Source organism: Cricetulus griseus, unplaced genomic scaffold (genome assembly GCF_003668045.3).
Source record: "Cricetulus griseus strain 17A/GY unplaced genomic scaffold, alternate assembly CriGri-PICRH-1.0 unplaced_scaffold_93, whole genome shotgun sequence".
NCBI lineage: Eukaryota > Metazoa > Chordata > Mammalia > Rodentia > Cricetidae > Cricetulus > Cricetulus griseus.
Genome location: NW_023277436.1, coordinates 88,919 through 105,417, shown reverse-complemented (window position 1 = coordinate 105,417; position 16,499 = coordinate 88,919). Strand labels below are relative to the sequence as shown.

General features: G+C 43.4%; 1 protein-coding gene across 1 annotated transcript in view; it reads left to right on the top strand.

The window, feature by feature from the left end:
- Positions 1-14,471: 14,471 nt before the first annotated feature.
- Positions 14,472-16,499, top strand: part of LOC113838724 (zinc finger protein OZF-like) — a 46,631-nt gene continuing 44,603 nt past the window's right edge. The window contains 1 exon segment of the mRNA XM_035453939.1: positions 14,472-14,620. Coding sequence (XP_035309830.1) covers positions 14,472-14,620 — 149 coding nt within the window.

Sequence of the window (16,499 nt, the reverse complement as noted above, 5' to 3'; positions counted from 1 at the left end):
TGGGAAATGGAGTTCCTGTTCTCTAATACAGAGGCCTTTGCCTGAGACCTGACTTAAGGTCAAGCCCTCATGATTCACGGAATGCCATCTTAGTGACGAAGTCTCATTAGTGAAGAGAAGATTTTTGAAAGTTAGCATGTCCTCATAGAAGGGCGGCCTAGGTGAAAAGCAAATCCAGCATTCCTGATGGTGAGAATTATTAAGGGACTGTAAGGCTAAGGCAGAAGCATTTACCATGGATTTAAGGCCTGAGAATTCCAGTCGTTTATGACTGTGGGAGTTTTTATAGTCATCAGGCAGCTCAGAATCTAATGCCTCTAGGAGATGGTAGAGGACCAAAACCAGTTTTTTGAGGATGGCGTCAATCTGAGACTTAATGAATCTGGTTAGTTTTTGAAAAGGTAGAGGTGACAATTTAAGTAGTTAATCTAGTAGAACAGGCAAGGTAGGAATTAGTAAGCACCTGCAATTCCCTGACAAAGGGGAGGGGTGGAAGAATAACAGACCCAACAGTCCTCTATAAGGGAGTGGTTGGCTTGATGAAGGGCCTGAACAGTAGGGTTAATTAAGGAGAGAATAAGGTAAAAATGGTCAGGGGTTCCCTAGTCTGGAAAGGCCCCTAGGGCTAAAGCACATAAATCAACTATCAAGGGGGAATAGGAGGGGTGGTCGTAATAGTTGTGGAAGCATTGGCAGCATCACTGGCTTGGTTGAGGATCATCCAGGTGTAGTTGTAGATCTGATAAGGGCTTCCAGCGGCAATGGCAATTGAAGGTGGGAAACATAAGTAGCCAAAAAGACAGCATCTTTTATCTAGAATTAAGCAGAATTAAAAGGCTTCTCAGGGGCTTCCCCTGGGTGGATTATTTATTTTTAAAAGGCATTTAGGCAACCATCTAGCATTATTGGCCTGAGTATCAAAAATCCATGCATGTCCTTTTCCCCAAATGAGGACTGCATCTGATCTGTGCCATTTGTAAGTTAGGGGACCTTTCCATAAGGCTTGAGTATAATTTTGAGCCATTGATGGATACCAGAGGCTATCCTCGACTGATTAAGGCATGCCTCACCACTGCCTGGCTTGTGGGCTAGCCTCATGTCTGGCCACTGCTACAGAAGCACGGAGGCAGGCGTTTCACTCCCCCAAGTCAGCGGCATGCTGCGTCCCCAAAGGCCCAGCCATCCCGAGCTGCTACAGGCTCGGCAGGCAGGTCCACGCACGCTGGGCGGGACTTGGCCACAAGGGCTGTCCTGGTAGCACCGGTCTCAGGAATTAAGCACAAAATTGCTGGAAAGCTTTGTTAGTATATCCAGACCCATTATCTGTTTTTATAACTTTTGCCATTCCCATGTAAGCAAAACATCTTAAACAGTGACTTATAACATGCCTGGTGGCTTCTCCTGTTTGTGGAGTGGCACATTTTTAACTTGCCAAACTCTGTAATGTGAGTCACATCCATTCGCCATAAATGGTTGGGGAGCAGGCCTTGAGGATTCATCCTTAAATTAGCCATAGCCATATTGTGGACCTATTTTACATTGTTTGATGATTTGACCAGCAGTCTCTCTGGTTAAGCCAAATTTCTTACTTAGACTTTTGCTATTATGAAGAAAGTTACAAGCCTGTCAAGCTTTTTCTATTTGAGGCAAATCAACTGATTTTGTTAATCAGTTAATTCATTCCATTTGGCCAGTAATCAGTGAAAGGCCTATTTAATAGGTTCCCAATGTGACCCATAAACATGATAATTCTCTTAGGTGAATAACATTTTGAATTTGCTCAAATTAATCTAATATTGGATCCTATGTATGGAATTGTCTCTATTGTCATAAGATCCTTGAAGACATAGTGACTGTCAGTATATAAATTAAATGAATTATTTACCAGGATTTAAAAGACCATTATAACAGCTTGCAGTTTAATTATTTGAGCTGAAACCAGAGCTGTCTGCTCTATCTATTTCTTTCTATTAATAACCTATGTAAGTGACTCTCCCAATAGAACCATTGGTAAAAATTAACATAGCATATTTTATAGGACTGCTTTTTTATAATTTTGGAAATACAAAAGATGCATTAGTGCAAATTGTAACAGTTCATGAGCTAGAAACTGATTATTAATTCTTCCTGAAAACTGAGCAAAGACAATCGCCCATAAATCATTGTTCCGAAACCATCAATTAAACTGTTGCTTAGAGTAGGAGACATGTATCATACTTGGTTCTCTTCTAAAATACTTTCTAAAACATTGAACGAATGCGCATTCGGGTGTCAGCAATATCGGGGAAGCTGCACACCCCAGCAAGGGTTACAGGCTCCTTATATAGGAAAAAAACACAGATCAGCATACAGGCAAGGAACATGAAGTGATTGATTACAAAGTATGATCTCAAGTTAGAGTGGTCACCCAGGTGTGACTTGCTTTTCTACAAAGGAAAAACCATAGAATGTACCCTGGGAAGTCCTTGATTGTTTGTTGGCCAGCCAGGTGTGACCCAAAGAGGATTGTTTTGGCGATTGCCCCGGTCTAAACCATAGGACGTGCCCTGGGTTGGGGCCAACCCCCTTGTAATGGGCCAAGGCATGTGGGAAACTTTTTCTCTCTGTGAACTAAAATCTTTTAAAACTTTTTCTCACAGCAAATTAAAATATTTCATTCCCCCATCTTTTTTTGTGAGGTTTTAATCCTAAAACCCATGGTCCTGCTTATTGCCTGAGAGCCTGATATTGCTGATTAAGAACTAGGGCTTGGGTTATGGATAAGCATTCTTTCATAAATCGGAGTAGGTGTATAGCCCAAAAGTAAGCAGCAGTAAAAGAATAAGTAGGGGTCCTAAGAGGGTGGAGATTGCTTTAAGCCAACCTTGTCAGAACTCCCGTTCCTTTCACCGATGGTTGAGTCTTTCTCTGAGCTTGGCCATGGAATCCCTAATAACTCCAGAATGGTTAACATAGAAACAGCACTCCTCTTTTAGGGCAGCATAGAGTAATCATGGAATTGTTGTCTCTCCAGCGTCCCCATCAGGGAGTGAGAGATATGAACTTGTCTACCTTTCTAGTTAGTTGTTTAGGTATATCTGGATCATTATCTCCTTATAGAATATTACTTAAAGGATTTAAATCATCATTAGATGTCCAAAAAAATACTTAACCAATGAATATTTTATAACAATTTCTAAAAAACTCATTTAAAAGATTTTTAAATTATCTTTTCTAATTGTTATCTATTAAGCCCCAATTTCTTTAGAATATAACATATGTCTTTAACAGTTCTCTAGATTTATTTAGAGTTTTTGGGTAGCCTTTTCTAACCTAATCTTTGAGGCTGACAAGCTGATAAGACCTTACTTGCATGTTAGCTGACCTGCCAAGCTGTGAATCTAACAGGTTGGCTCTTTTTTTGAGGCTTCTCATAAATCCTTCTCAAAGTCATGCATTAACCCTTATTTTCTAGATGTCCTTTTTTAACCATAAAATTTTAGTAAGACCTACATCCTCTCATCTGCCAAATTTTATAGTATCATAGATTCCTCATATCTCTAAGCTAATGCTATAAACTTTTGCTAACTTTTTAATTGACTATCTCCTAATTTTTCCTGTTAAGACATTGACTCATTAACTGGATGCTCTTTTGACTCTATTAAAGTGATTTTGATATTTTTTAAACAATATCCAAGGCAATGTAAATATCTCTAATCATATCCAAGGCAATTTAGGCATTTCCATTCATCCGAATTCATAAATTCACAATCACATCACGCATCCAGGTGTGGCCACACCGTTCATTCATAACTTGCATACGTCTCACATTCCTCCTTTTGCCTAGGTTATGATCAGCTTGTAGAAAAGAAAAATCCTAATTGAAATTTTAACATAGTAGCTTATAGTTAATCATTGAAATATGAGCATCCAAAATTTGAACAATTCTAAGCTTAAATATGTTGCATTTTCTTTTCTGTAAGTCTCAAAAACAGTTTCTGTCTGGCTGTATTAATAGCATTTATATACATTAATTAGCCATCAACCATGGCAACATCTCCCAAGGCTGCAAGTTGCAGCCCTCAAGCTTGACTGCCTCTAAGAAATGCTACCAGCAACGAGCAGACCAGTGAGTCCTCTGTGGCTTGCAAGTATGCAGAGCCCCAGGAGGGTGAGAGCACAGGCTGAGGGAATAGGGGAAGGTCGGTCATTGGCTTCTGTACATGACAATGGTCGAGACTTCTGAAGGAAGTCTTTAACAGTCAGCAAGAGGGGAGACCTCTCACCAACGAGTTCAGGGCTCTGAATGATGTCCCTGAGAAGAGCCCAATAATTAAGAATAACTTCAGGAACATTTTTTGGGGGGGGTTAACTCATACATCTTACCTAAATCTCTTCCAACCTTTTCCCAGGTCTGGGGAGCTATGTCTGGTCCCATTAAAATCAAACATAGACAAGCTTTATTAATAAAACAAAAAAATGAACTAAATCTTTTTTTAACTCATTTCATTTTATCTTCTCCTTTTTAATTCTTACTCTTTTTTATCTTTCTTTTTAACTCTTATTCCTCTCTCCCTAAGACTACTCTTTACTTCTCTGATAAAGAGGGCCTCCTTAGAGGCTGTTTTGCCCATGACAATAATGGGACAGCAGTACTTACCTCGAGACAGACCGGTGCACGAGCGATGCAGGGCATCTCCACTTTGGGTCGGCTAGCCTCTTCTTCTCTTGGCGCTGTCCAGAGACCACCGTACCTCAAGCCTCATGTTTGGCACCACTTGACCCGTCCAGCAGGCCAGGTTATTCGCGGGTCTCAAGGGGCTTGTCACCTAAAGGGGTCATGAGGGCGAGAGAGGAATGGAGACCAAGCGGCGCAAGAAAGGACAACAGTCCGTCTGTGCAATGTCAAGGTCTCGATTTACTGGGGCTTAGAGTGGGCTTAAATAGTCCTGCAACAATAGAATTGGGGGGAATAATAGAAGGAACATCAGGTATTTGCTGGGACTGGAACATTCTTCTTGTCAGCCGGAACATCTAGTGGTCTTTCTTGGAACAGTGAACAGAAAAGCTCCAGACCCTTTCTCGGAACAGAAGCATTTAGCAGTTCCGCTTGGCCAAACCGTATCTAATTACAGGTTACAGGAGGCTCACAGAGCTGGCTTTAAGCTGCAAACTTACAGGTCATTAAAAGTCTTACAAAGGTGGGGGTAAGCCGCATAGTTTTGGGCCCATGGACCCTTACATCCAATTAAAGAATATAAAGACCATTAGTTTTGTGGGGTTCTAGGACTGTGTCTGTTGGTAAAGAGTATGTGTGTCACTAGGTTCTGCATTTCTGGGACATTTTTGGATGTTGTCTTGGTACTGACTAATGTAGGGAGCTGCAGAAAACCGCACCCAAAAGATGGCGCCGGTTTCCGCCCCCCGCCAGCCCGACGGCGAGCGCTATCTGTGGTAAACAACTCCAAATTTGGTAAAGGTCATGTATCCTCTTAATTCTGCTTGGAGACAACCTATCCTGGCGTGCCACATAGGGTTAGGTGATTGGTAGATGTAGACTATATCAGGCCCCGTCTCCCTCGGTCCGGGGCTGCCGCCTCCATTATACATTGTACAAAGCAAAGAGGTTCCCGATTAAACTGTGTTTGAAGAAGATTCCTCGGTGTGGCGTCTTTCTTGCTGGTCAAGGGTGGACGCCGCAAGTGGTGGCCCGTACGGGGAATTCAGAACTTCTCACAGTCGGGGCGGCCGGTAAGTTCCCAAGGTAAGTGGAACTGTAAAGTCCGCGGTGAATGCGGAGATAGGTCTCCGGTAAAGGAGCATCAAGGTCCTCAGGAAAGAGGAGATAGGTCTCAGTAAAAGAGTACCAAAGCCCTCGGGGAAGAGGCAGTAAAGTCTCCGGAAAGGAGCAACACTGTTCGCGACAAAAGCGAACCGAAAGTAAAAAACCTCGCTTCTGCTTTAACTTGCAGATTGAGAGTAAGTTAATGGACCCCACTATTATAGTGGTGATTTGGCTGCTTTTTAACATCGCAGTGTGGGCTTTTGTTTTCTGGTGGTGTTATCCGACTTGCACACCTTCGGACCGATCTAACTAAGACAAAAGCACAATGGGATCGTCACAATCACATCCAATTTTTCTGACTCTTCAAGAGCTACTTCATTCTAAAAATTTAAGGTTAACTAAAGCCACATTACAGAGGTTCCTGAATGAATGCGACACCATTGCACCCTGGTTTGCAGCCTCGGGCAATCTCACTGTGGATAGTTGGGATAAATTAGGGAAAGACCTGGATTTTGCCTGGGAGCAAGCCGAGTGTTCGCCCGGTTTGGCGTCTGGTGCGCAGCTGTCTAGAGGACAAAGGGGGAAATAAGAAAGCTATAGCAAATGGACAGGCTGCCCTTGAAATGCTCCAAGAAGAAAGGTCAGAACAGTCAGAAAGTGAGAGAACAAAGGAGAAACAGAAAAGGGATAAGAAGTGAGTCTATCCTTCTCTAGGAAGGTTGAGGAAGGAATTAAAAGAACCAGGAGAGGATTCAGAATCAGAGGAGGATATATGTGAGGATGAGGACATCATGGAGGAAGAGGAGGAAGAGATTATTGAGCTCATGGAAAAACATTCATTAAAAGTATCAGAAAAACAGCGTCCTAAAATGGCGACTGTAAAACAAGGGCACCGCCCTATCGCTCCTCCCCCCTACTGCTCGAAAGAGGAAGTAGGAGGTCCTGGTTGCTCCACCTTCTGTCCGGAAGTGTGGCGTACGGTTCGCACTGAGTTTCGGGTTACTCGACCACTGGCTTATCCAGTTTTTACAGACGGTAACCAACAGAGATATCATGAACCAATTGACTTTAAAATAGTCAAAGCTCTGGCAGAATCGGTACGCACCTATGGGGTGACGGCAGCTTTTACAATTACTCAGGTAGAAGCGCTCGGTAGCTACTTATGAAACCCAGTGATTGGAAAAATTTGGTAAGAGCTTGCTTATCACCAGGACAATATTTGGATTGGAGAGCTTTTCAAATTGAGTTTGCCAATGATCAAGGTGCGATTAATCGCGCAGCTGGTGATCAATATTGGGATGTGGACATGCTTCTTGGTCAAGGACGTTTTGCACAGCAACAAACAGGATATCCTCCTCAAGTGTATGATCAGATTAATCAAATAGCCATTAGGGCTTGGAGGTCTCTGCCTAACAAAGGTGAGGTCAGTGGAAATCTTACAAAGATATTACAGGGTCCTATGGAACCCTTTTCAGACTTTGTGGCAAGAATGGTAGAAGCTGCAGGAAGAGTGTTTGGGGATCCAGATGCTGCTATGCCTTTGATCAAACAGCTGATTTATGAACAGTGTACAAAAGAGTGCAGAGCTGCAATAACTCCATATAAGGGTAAAGGCCTTGAAGTCTGGATGAAAGTCTGTAGGGAGTTAGGGGGTCCGCTGACTAATGCTGGACTAGCAGCTGCTGTGATGCAATTAACTAAGAAAGGCGGATGTTCAGGAGCTTGCTTTAAATGCGGCAAGCAAGGGCATTTGAAAAAGCAATGCCCCGAGGGAGGAAACACTAAAGTCAATAACTTTGCTCCTTGCCCTAAGCAACCTGGCTTATGTCCTAGATGTAGAAAAGGAAATCATTGGGCTAAGGATTGTAGATCAGTAAAAGACATCAGTGGACAGCCTCTTGTTCAGGGGTATGGAGGAGCCCGTCCAAAAAATGGACGACGGGGCCCACGACCCCAGGGCCCACAAATATATGGGGCCATGGAGGATCAGAACCAGGAGCAGAGTCCCGAAACCTGGCCCTCTCTTCGTCATCCGAGGGACCGAGGAGAGCCACTACAGGCTCCGCGGGGCTGGACTTACGCTCCACCACCAGACTCGTATTAACTCCCAGAATGGGGGTCCAGCTTGTTGACACCGATTTTAAGGGACCCCTTGAGCCTGGCACAGTAGGTTTGCTTATAGGAAGATCATCTGCAGCATTGAAAGGTTTACGAGTACATCCTGGAGTTATAGATCCTGATTACATGGGTGTAGTAAAGATCATGGTAGAATCTCCTAGAGGGATTACAGCCATTTCTCCTGGAGACAGGATAGCACAGCTACTGCTTTTGCCAAGTTTGCATGACAAGTTTCCAGCACAAGCCAGAGAGAGAGGAGAGGGAAACTTTGGCTCCACTGGATCAAACTTAACTTTCCTAGCTTTAGACCTTGATCAACGTCCAACCCTTGAGTTAATAGTGAATGGTAAGAAAATCTTAGGCTTACTAGATTCTGGAGCTGATAAGAGCATCATAGCCACTAAAGATTGGCCCTCTGGCTGGCCTATACAGGTTTCTTCTCAAACTTTACAAGGTTTAGGCTATGCTAAGGCTCCTGATATGAGTGCTAGACAATTGCCTTGGAAAGATCAGGAAGGGCATTCAGGGACCATGCAACCTTATGTGTTAGACTTACCAATTTCATTATGGGGAAGAGATTTGTTAAAGGATATGGGTTTTAAACTCACAAATGAATACTCAGAAACATCTCAAGGTATCATGAAACGAATGGGATACGTCCCAGGCCGAGGCCTCGGGAAACATCTGCAGGGTCGTACCAGTCCTATTATTCCACAACCGAGACCAAAGAATCTAGGTCTGGGTTTTTCCTAGGGGCCACTGAGGGAGGTATTCCTATTACCTGGAAAACAGAGGAGCCGGTATGGGTTCCTCAGTGGCCACTTTCCTCTGAAAAACTGGAAGCTGCTAAGACTCTAGTGCGGGAGCAGCTGGATCTGGGGCATATAAAATCCTCTGTATCTCCATGGAATACTCCTATTTTTGTCATTAAGAAAAAATCTGGTAAATGGAGACTGCTTCACGATCTTAGAGCTATTAATCAACAGATGCAAATTATGGGCCCTGTACAACGTGGTCTTCCACTTTTAACTTCTTTACCTGCATCATGGCCTATCATCTCTATAGATATTAAAGATTGCTTCTTTTCCATACCTTTGTGTGCCAAGGATTCAGGGCGTTTTGCGTTTACGCTGCCCTCTTGTAATCATGAACAACCTGATCTAAGGTATGAATGGATAGTGTTGCCACAGGGGATGGCCAATAGTCCTACTATGTGTCAGTTGTTTGTAGCAGAAGCAATTGCTCCTTTGAGAGTGGACTTTCCAAAGATTAGATGTGTTCATTATATGGATGATATTTTATTGGCTGCCAAAGATGATAAAACGCTTAATAAGGCATATACAAAATTGGTAAAATTGCTTGAGATGCATAATTTAGTCATAGCCTCAGAAAAGGTACAAAAGGACACTGTTGTTAACTATCTAGGGGCTAAGATTCTCCCTCATACAATTATTCCACAAAAGATAGAGATTAGAAAAGATAATTTAAAAACTCTTAATGATTTTCAAAAGTTGTTGGGAGATATAAATTGGATAAGATGTTATTTAAAATTACCAAATTATGAGTTGAAGCCATTGTATAATATTCTCAATGGTGATTCAGCATTAGATTCACCTAGGCAGTTAACTGCTGAAGCCAGAGAAGCTTTAAAGAAAGTGGAGACAGAATTACAAAATGCCAGCCTTAAACGGCTAATAGAAAATATGGATATTCTTTTGTGTGTGCTTCCAACATTCTCCCAGCCTACAGCTTTGCTGTGGCAAGATGGTCCGTTACTATGGATTTATTCTAAATCCTCCCCAGGAAAAACTATTGAATACTATCCTGCAGCGGTTGCTGACTTGGCTCAAAATGGGATACAGCAATGTATTCAATATTTTGGGAAACTACCAATTAAGATCATAATCCCTTATACTGCTCAACAAGTTAAGATACTTTGTGGAACTGTGGATGATTGGGCAATTCTTCGATGTGGATTTTCAGGAGAAATAGATAATCATTATCCAAAACACCCTCTAATGTCATTTTTTAAAGAACATCCAGTCATTTTTCCTAAAATGACTGCAGCAGCTCCTATTGCTGGAGCCACAAATATTTTCACTGATGGATCCAAGACGGGCTGTGGAGCCTATATGATAGAGCATCAGGATCCAGTGCAATTTCAATATCAGCCTGGCTCCCCCCAGATTATTGAATGTAAAATTGTTCTTGAAGTGTTTAGAAATTGCCCGTTCTCCTTTAATCTGATTTCTGATTCGGCATATGTTGTGAATGCTGTTAAGGCCCTGGAGGTTGCAGGACCTATCAAACCTAACAGTACAGTTTGCAAACTCTTACAGGAGTTGCAAAAGTTGATCTGGCATCGCGATCAGAAATTTTTTATACAACATATTAGAGCTCATACCAACTTGCCTGGACCTCTATCAAAAGGCAATGAGATCGTAGATCTCTGTACTAGAGGGGAATATGTATTTTTCGCTTCCTCTATGGAACGAGCACAGCACTTTCACAAACAATTCCATGTATCTGCAAAAACTTTACAGCAAAGGTTTCAGCTATCTCGAGCAGAAGCTAGACAGATAGTATTGAATTGTCAACAGTGTATAACCTTCTTGCACCCCCCTAGCCTGGGGGTCAATCCCAGAGGGTTATTGCCCTTGAAGATCTGGCAAATGGACGTAACTCATTTTTCAGGATTTGGAACTCTTAAATATATCCATGTGTCTGTGGATACCTGTTCAGGCATCATCCATGCCACCCCTATGAGTGGGGAAAAGGCTCGCAATGTCATTGGACATTGCCTTGAGGCGTGGGCTGCCTGGGGAAAACCTCAGCAATTAAAGACTGACAATGGTCCTGCTTATACAGCTCAATCTTTTACCTCCTTCTGTAAACAGATGGAAGTCCAATTAAACCATGGCCTGCCTTATAATCCCCAAGGACAAGGAATAGTTGAAAGAGCCCATCGCACATTGAAAGAATGTTTATTAAAACAAAAAGGGGGAATAGGCCATGGTAGAACACCAAAGGAACAACTATCTTTGGCTCTCTTTACTCTGAATTTTTTAAATTTGGATTCTCAAGGCCTTTCTGCTGCCGATAGGCACCAGACTCAGGCACCTGCTCAGAAGGGCTACGTAAAATGGAAAGATATCCTTATGGGTCTATGGCATGGACCGGACCCGGTATTAGCATGGGCGAGAGGTTCTGTTTGTGTTTTCCCTCAGGATCAGCAAGACCCGGTGTGGATTCCAGAGAGACTAACGAGGAGGTGCAACAAACAAGATGAAGCCTCCGATATTGATCCTGCTGCTGATCTTGACAACACCGTGGCTGATCCAGGCCAGAGAACAAATCCTGTGGGCCATAGTGAAAGCATGTCCAATTCCTTTGCCTGTTCATAGCACATCTAAAGTTTTGCCTGTTTTCTTTTTTACTGGTTGTGAATTGGGTTTGCCTTGTGTCAATTTAGATCCTGACACTGCCCAGTATTTAGCCACTAATATTTCTCTCAATGGAGCATTATGCTTCTCCCTTATTAATAATTCTAACCCATGCATTTGGTTGAAGAATGGTTCTATTGGCAATTGGCTTGATCCTCTTACTAATAACCAGATCTCGAGTGCTATGCTCACTGAAGCCCTGTCTCAGTTTAGTACAGGCGCTAGTTCTGGCTCTGGCACTGGTACAAATGGAACCAAAGATGTAAATATCACTACATTTCTGATGCTGATGGAGGGGCTCCGACCCTCAAATTCACGCTTTAGTCAAGAGAACTCCACTGCTCGACAAGTCTTGCCTTATTGTGCACCCAATCGAGGCTATCCTCCTCATTGGACGCCTTGTCAGAGTCCGGATCACAAACTTAAGCAGATAGCTCCAGGTTTTGAATTTACTCCCCCTCTTGGCAAGTACCAGTATAACCTAACTCAGGGAGGTTCCCAAAGAACAGGCAGTAAAAATACCTGGCCATGGTTTCAATGGGTACTCTCCAACGAGCGTGGAGCATTTACTTCTCTTGAACCTTTTGCGGTTCTCCAGAATCTCTGCATAAGACTTCTTAATGTTTCTGGTACAAGGGATGAGAAGGGACCTTCTCTTAAGAATCTATCAATACATAAAGCTTTGAATAATCTCACTGTTCCAGCTAGCCCAGTATGCTTAAAAGCTCCTTTTTTCTTTCTGCTCTCTAATGCTACTGATGCTACCAAAGAAGTGATCTCGTGCAATTCGACTGATGTCTCCTGCATTGCTAGCCAATGTTGGAATGGTTCTGCTAATACAGCAGTAGTGATGAGGATTCCTATGTATGTTCCTATTCCGGTCAAAGTGGATACAGGAACGTTTCCCATTACGGAAATCATCAGAACCAAACGGGATTTTGGCATAACTGCAGCATTGGTTACTGCCATTACCCTTTCTGCAGCAGCGGCTACGACTGCCGCCGTTGCCATGGCTGCTCAGGTCCAATCAGCTGAGACAGTCAATGACATTGTGGAAAAAACAGCTACAACATTAACTACCTTGAGATCTATTGATGGCCACTTAAAAGCTGGCATTCTAACTGTGAACCAAAGAGTGGACCTGTTGCAGGAACAGGTGGATGATTTAGTAACCTTAACTTCCATAGGATGCATTCATTCCTTTTCTTCTTTGTGTATCACCTCCAGGATGGCCAATAATTTCACGGAGAACAGCAACCTGAGTTGGCAGCTGAGTGCCTACCTTCAGGGAAATTGGAGTCAACAGTTCGAGAACCTGACAGACACTCTGACACAACAGATTATTGCCGTGAATGCTACACACCTGAGCCTGCCCACTGTTAATACCCTCTTAACTACCCTTAAGAGAGCCTTTAGTTTAGTTAAGGAATGTGCTGGAGTAGGGGTTATGTTTTCCATGATGCTGTTAGCCATTTTTGTTTGCTTGTGGTGCCTATGCACGATCAGGAAGTCGCAAAAATCCCAAGCTGCTATGTTGGTACAGGCCTTTGCTGCTGTGGAAGCAGGACAGTCCCCTCAAGCATGGTTATCCATGCTGACAGACAAATAGATGTCTGTCTCGCCCTTGCTGAGTGAGTGATGCGTATCTGAATCAGTCATGCTCAATGACGGGCACCTACCCTCATGCTGAGCGAATAAGCATACATGTGTTCCCTTCAACCTAAGACATGAGCCTGTGAGGGCGACACAGTGACTCTTTGACGGGTAAGATAGGGACACTGGGGTTGAACCTAAGACAGAGATGACTGAAATCTGACAACAGATAGATACTGCTACTCCTATAATATTAAAACAAAAAGGGGGAACTGTAGGGAGCTGCAGAAAACCGCACCCAAAAGATGGCGCCGGTTTCCGCCCTCCGCCAGCCCGACGGCGAGCGCTCTCTGTGGTAAACAACTCCAAATTTGGTAAAGGTCATGTATCCTCTTAATTCTGCTTGGAGACAACCTATCCTGGCGTGCCACGTAGGGTTAGGTGATTGGTAGATGTAGACTATATCAGGCCCCGTCTCCCTCGGTCTGGGGCTGCCGCCTCCACTATACATTGTACAAAGCAAAGAGGTTTGAAGAAGATACCTCGGTGTGGCGTCTTTCTTGCTGGTCAAGGGTGGACGCTGTAGACTAACATATTTTTACATGTCTAAAAGACATTTATTTACTATGCTCATTACAATCATGGTTCTGATGCACATATGTGTTTCACCATTAATAACAAAAATATAGTAGAATGCCTTGGAATTAGTGATGAAAAATCAGGAAAAATAAAAGTTTAACATGTATACGTCATTGGAAGCAAAGTTGGCAAAAACAGGCTTCCCCAAAAATATAACTGGTGGTAAAGAAGAACCTCATTAGCCTCTCTGTCCAATTTGAGGATAATCAACAATGTCTTAATTATTCTCAAATTGTGTGAAATAAAACCTGAATAATTCATGTAATTTAAAATGGTGCCTTAGGTGTACCACAGCAGAAATTTCATAGTCTTATAGGGTAATATTCTTCCATGGAGTAGACACTGGAAAATTGTCCCTAATCAAGAAAATAACCTTGTACTGACAAATACAGGAACATGGTGTGGAGGGGAGGTCCTGGAAGGAAGGAATTTTCTGGGACAGGCAAAGGAAAGAATAATGGGGAGGAGAATATTGATCAAAGGGTATTATGTGTGCATAAAATTGTAAAAGTAATTAACTTTTACAGAGGAAAAAATAAATGAGAACTTATGCTGAAAAAAAAAATTAGTCTTTCTTGGCCGGGCATTGGTGGCAAATACCTTTAATCCCAGCACTGAGGAGGCAGAGGCAGGCAGATTTCTGTGAGATCAATGCCAGACTGCTCTCCAGAGCAAGTGACAGGACAGTCTCCAAAGCTACACAGAGAAACCCTGTCTGAAAAAAGCAAAAAAGAAGGTCATATTATACATAGGTTTGTGAACTTGCTGTTCATCATGTGTTATTAATAGGAAACCTAGTATTCAATTATAGCCATTCTGTATTTCATGTAACATACAATAACAACTATTTAACTCACTTACCATCCCATCCCCCAAAACACTCCCAGAGCCCAGAGCCCATCCACTTGCCCTCGATGGGCTCCGTCCCTGCCTCCCTGCAGGCTCCCCCAGTGCCTACCTGCTGCCTCCACTGCCCAGGCCCCATCCGATCCATCGACTCATCTGTTTATTACTGTAATCTTTCATTCCTTGTTCGTTCGATTTTTCATTCATGGACTACCGGGTAGGAGAGAGCATGAAGAAACAGGTGAGCTCGTGAATGAACACCCCCTCCCCCCATCACCCCGCTTGCTCCACCATGCTCGCCAGCTCGCCCTTCCTAAAGTGCATCACTGACTTGACTGCTGTCACCTGGCTGCTGCCTGCATTCAATTCCCTGGATGGCTCAGCTCTCTGAGTCACTGATTCACTGACTCACTTGCTCATTCACTTGCAAATCCAGCCTGGGGAGTCAGCAGTTCTTAGAGAAGTTTTCCCGCTCCCTGCAGAGAGCTCGCCCGGACTACATTTCCCAGTGTGCCCTGCGCTCCCAAGCAACCACTCTTCAGTCCGCCCGCCTCTGGTGTTCCTTCCTGGGATTTTAGAAGACTTAGGATACTGGTAGGATTTTGTGATTTTTTTAAGGGGGTAGAAGACACGGGAGGGAGGGGATGGAGGGCAGGGGATGAAGGGAGGACAGGGGAAGAAGGGGCAGTGTAATGAGGAAAGGGAGGCTGTGGAGTGATCTGCTCCGTCCCCTTGCTGTGTCTCCCACGTGAGCTTTTCCTAATTCATTTTGATTTGGTACCATTTGGTTTGCTGCATGGTCAGGGAGGTTCTTTGGTGTGTAGAAACTTTTGAATTATATCCTGGAGGACAAGGGGAAGTTCCTATGGAGACCAGGAAGGTATCAGGGTCTGCAAATTAGCCTGGGGCCAGTGCTATTGAAATGAATATTGTTGCAGATCTACAAAAGGATTTTTTCTTGTGTGGGAGGCATGGCCAGGAACCACAATACTGTGTCTTTAAGCACACTCTAACCCTATGGGAGGCGCTCTTGTCACTCAAGCCTCACTATCCAATCAGGCCCTCTAGGAGACGTGCCAGTCACAAGAGGTTCAGGACTCTTCTGTTCACCAGGCTTGACTTTGAAGAGGAGACAGCGTTTTTGTTTGCTGTGGTGCAAGTTGCTGCTACAGGGAGCTGAGCTGAGAGCTTCAGTGATCTGTAAAACCACAAAATGGTGAGCTAGGGGATGCTGTCTGCAGATGGGAGGATCAGATGCTGAGGTGTGGCAGACAGTGTGTTGAGTCCTCCCTGTATCTGTGGGGAGAGTGAGGCCAGATTCCCTGTCTTGGGAAATCCCATTTGGCCCATGTAAATTGTTTGACCTAGGGGGAGGTCTCTCACTAATTTTGCTCTGCAGCCTTAATTTGATCAGAGTATCATGAGCAGGGAGATGAATACAGGAGCAAGTTTCTAGTCAACTTAAAGATTATTTTTTTTTCTTTTTGGATTTTTGGAGGTTTCTGTGTGTAGTTTTGGAGCCCATCCTGGCACTCACTCCGTTGACCAGCCTGGCCTTGAACTCACAGAGATCCACCTGTCTCTGCCTCCCAAGTGCTGGGATTAATGGTGTTTGCCACCAATGCCTGGCACAACTACAAAATTCTTGTAGAATATATGGAAAGCAGCTTGCCTATCTCAGAAATGCCTAGTTTTCCCAGTATTTTCTTGACATTTAACACTCTGCATTTAACATTTATGTGCAATATCCATTCTTAGTTAATTTTGTGCAGGTTGTCCAGAGGCATCTTATGTGTTAGGTAGCAGTCTTCTATTACTCCATAATTTAGGAGAGTATAATTGTTGATATAAAGGATTTACCAATGCTTAGGAAATAGAATGTCTCCCAAAATAGAATTGAGCTGTGGGAGGACTGCCTCTAAAACACCCAAAGATAAGTACATTCTAACCAGCCTTGTTGGATGCTAGGATACACAATTGTTCATCAGCGTTGTCCAGTCATTTGTCTCTAAACCATTGCAAAATGTCAATCCCTTATTTGCCATAAGCCACCAGACCCACCACCATATGGAAGAACAGGCATCTAACAAGCTGTA